General features: G+C 42.2%; 1 protein-coding gene across 1 annotated transcript; it reads right to left on the reverse strand.

Annotated features, from left to right (window-relative positions):
* Positions 1-242: 242 nt before the first annotated feature.
* Positions 243-1646, reverse strand: LOC106609924 (neuropeptide Y receptor type 2-like). Its single transcript, XM_014208966.2, has one exon. It carries the CDS (start codon positions 1625-1627, stop codon positions 527-529), a length of 1101 nt encoding a protein of 366 aa, XP_014064441.1. The 5' UTR covers positions 1628-1646; the 3' UTR covers positions 243-526.
* Positions 1647-3423: the final 1777 nt, after the last annotated feature.

Below are 3423 nucleotides of genomic sequence, written 5' to 3' on the forward strand. Positions count from 1 at the left end.
GATTAAATTGATTAGTCAGTTTACATCATTACATGCTGAGTTTACAACTATTAGGTGTCAATAAATGACAACCTGCCTTCTGAACTAATATGATGTTTTACACTTCAGCTTGTGATTTAAAGCACATCTATCAAAATAAGACCTCAGAATCCATTTGGAAAGAAAAATACCTGATCGTTAATTAGCAACATAATTTACTATGGTAGCATTCACAAAGGCAATGTAACATTTTCGTCCCACGATCAGCATTTAAATGTCAACACTTGCATGTGGCCAAAATAGCTCGTTGTAAGAGGCATATCAAAACAGCAAGTTTTAAACAGCAGTTTCAAAAGCTCTTAAATATCAATGGCACAATTCAGCAATGCATTTGGCACTTGCATGAAATTGATCATTTACACATTTTGAACACACTTGGTTCTTCACTGAACCTTTCGACAATAAACAAATGTAAAAAAGCGTAATGTTATCCATAATTCACCCTTACAGTAGGTTGCATAGAACAGACAGAGTTGATATTATGAATTCAAACTTTAGTCGCTTTGAAATCTGTATCGCTCAAGTCTTTTTCCCTCAGTGTCTTTCTGCTCATGGTGTTCCTCGACCCAGAATTGACAGGTTGGCTGCACTTGCACACAGACAGAAACGCAGTCCGGTAGTTGTTGTTCATCCACCCATAGAGGATGGGGTTGACGAAGGTTGAGCACATGGCCACGATGTGGAACATGGTAAATAGCAGCTTGAAGTCTTTCATTTCCAAGACACTGTTGTCAATGTCAATGGCCAGCTGGAAGGCGTGGAGAGGCAGCCAGCTCACTGCAAACACCACCACCACGATCACCAGCATCTTAGTGGTCTTCCTCTTGCGCTGGTGGCGGTTGTTCCTCCCTGCCGGACTCACATGGTTCTTCAGCTTACTCCAGATGCGGATGTAGGCAAAGGAGTTGATGGCCAGCGGCAGGCAGTACTGGAGCAGGAGCATGGAGATACTATAGATGGTCCCGTCCATGCCGCTCCCTGGCCACTTTTCCGTGCAAACCTGAATGGACTGCTCGGGCGAAAGGTCAAACGTCCCGTACTCCCGGAAGATGGCGAGCGGGCTGGCCAGGACTGCGCTTATGGCCCACGTCATGATGATGACAGCGGCGCACATTTCCTTGGACATCTTGGTCTCCAGGTGGTAGACAATGCTCCGGTGGCGGTCCAGGGCGATGATGTTGAGCGTGATGGTGGAAACGTGCACGGCCATGCCTTGGGAGAAGGGCAGCATGAAGCACAATGCCTGGCCAAACCTCCACTCCCCATGGAGAGTATTGATCAAAGTAAAGGGCAAACATAGAGTATTCACTAGCAGATCCGCCACAGCCAGATTCACAATGAAAAAATTGGTGACAGTGTGCAGAGTTTTGAACTTGTACACCACGTATATCACCAGGGAGTTTCCAATGACTCCGAACAGTATGATGGTGCTGTAAGCCAAGATGAGGATCACTTGCACTCCCACCAGCTTTGTGCTGTCCTCCAGGTCTGGAAAGTTGTTGCGGCAGTTTGAGAATTCGCAAGCAAGTCTAGAAGAATTCGCCCAATCCTCCATTGGAGTTATGTTTACTTGACTTTCAGTATCCATTGGTATCGTTCCCCTCCGGGCCTCAAAAATTCTGCAACAAGAGGAGGGAGATCATTTTGACAGAGGACATACATTTGTTTACATCTATGAACATAGTATTGGGTTGCAAAACATTTTTAAAGCTCCTTGCCTGCTCATATTTTAGACTGCAGTGAATGATGTCATTGTTGGGAGGTTTAAAGACCATTGTACAAGCTGCTAGCCTCGTGTGAGGCATACCTGTGACATATACATACAAGATCTTCCGCAACATCGAGGGCAGGGCAAAGACATGAGGTGGGCCTATCACAGTGACTCATCGGACTCCAGAGACTAGTTGAATTTCGCAGCATAGAAATAACAATCGTTCCAACAACCTTTTTCAAATTTTTTCTATCACCCCCAAGCCACTGAATAAAATTACTTGTGTTCTCGCTCTGTTGTTTTACAGCACCTTGTAATAAAGATCATCTGACAAACCTAGTTTGTCTCAATACTGTATATATTTATAGATTAGATATTTTACCAGGTAAGATTAAATATCTATTCTACAAGAGACACCTGGATAACATTGCAATACACAAAATGTCAGATAAATTTACAACATAAAACACAAAGCACTACATTTTAAAAACATACATTTATTTACACATTGAGCATGCAAGATGCTTTGGGGAGGTGTGGTGCACCTAGGGGTGAAAACATTGATAATCCCCCCACTTCACTTTAAACCATAGTTTTTACCCTAGCTTTAAATTCATTCAAAGAGACGAGCTCCTGCAATTTCATGCCCTTTTATGGCTTGTTCCAAGTAGAAGGGGCATGAGAACTGTAACTTTTTTTTACCCAGCTTTGTACAGGCCTTAACACAATCAACAAAACAGTCATATGAGTGTAGGCGATTTTGCTGTGAATCAGCTATACGATTACCTAATCTGCTGCAGGGGATTGCTCATCCTGTATCATACTGTTGCACTTTGATGATCAAATAGCCGAGGGTCATCTTACCTACCGCTATAGGTTTAAATACACTATATATATAAAAATATGTGGACAAATTAGTGGATTCGGCTATTTCAGCCACACCTGTTGCTGACCGGTGAATAAAATCGAGCACACAGGCTTGCAATTTCCATAGACAAACATTGGCAGTAGAATGGCCGTACTGAAGAGCTCAGTGACTTTCAACAAACAATGTCAACAAACACCTTTCCAGATTCAATGTATAAAGGTATGTTTTTAAAATGCAGTGCTTTGTGTTTCATGTTTTAATGTATCTGACATTTTGTGTATTGCTATGTTATCCAGGTGTCTCTTGTAGAACCCAAATTGGTCTACACGGACAAGTTCTGGCCTGGTTTAGATCTTATCTGTCGGAAAGATATCAATTTGTCTCTGTGAATGGTTTGTCCTCTGACAAATCAACTGTAAATTCCGGTGTTCCTCAAGGTTCCGTTTTAGGACCACTATTGTTTTCACTATATATGTGTCATTTGAAACATATAATGTTAACTTTCACTGCTATGCAGATGACACACAGCTGTACATTTCGATGAAACATGGTGAAGCCCCAAAATTGCCCTCCCTGGAAGCCTGTGTTTCAGACATAAGGAAGTGGATGGCTGCAAACCTTCTACTTTTAAACACAGGAAAAACAGAGAGGCTTGTTCTAGGTCCCAAGAAACGAAGAGATCTTCTGTTGAATCTGACAATTAATCTTGATGGTTGTACAGTCGTCTCAAATAAAACTGTGAAGGACCTCGGCGTTACTCTGGACCCTGATCTCTCTTTTGACAAACATATCAAGACTGTTTCAA

The sequence above is a fragment of the Salmo salar genome, chromosome ssa08 (assembly GCF_905237065.1).
Source record: "Salmo salar chromosome ssa08, Ssal_v3.1, whole genome shotgun sequence".
Lineage (NCBI taxonomy): Eukaryota > Metazoa > Chordata > Actinopteri > Salmoniformes > Salmonidae > Salmo > Salmo salar.

Coding starts and splice junctions, on each gene's coding strand:
- LOC106609924 (XM_014208966.2), bottom strand. CDS start 1,627: ATGGATACTGAAAGTCAAGTAAACATAACTCCAATGGAGGATTGGGCG.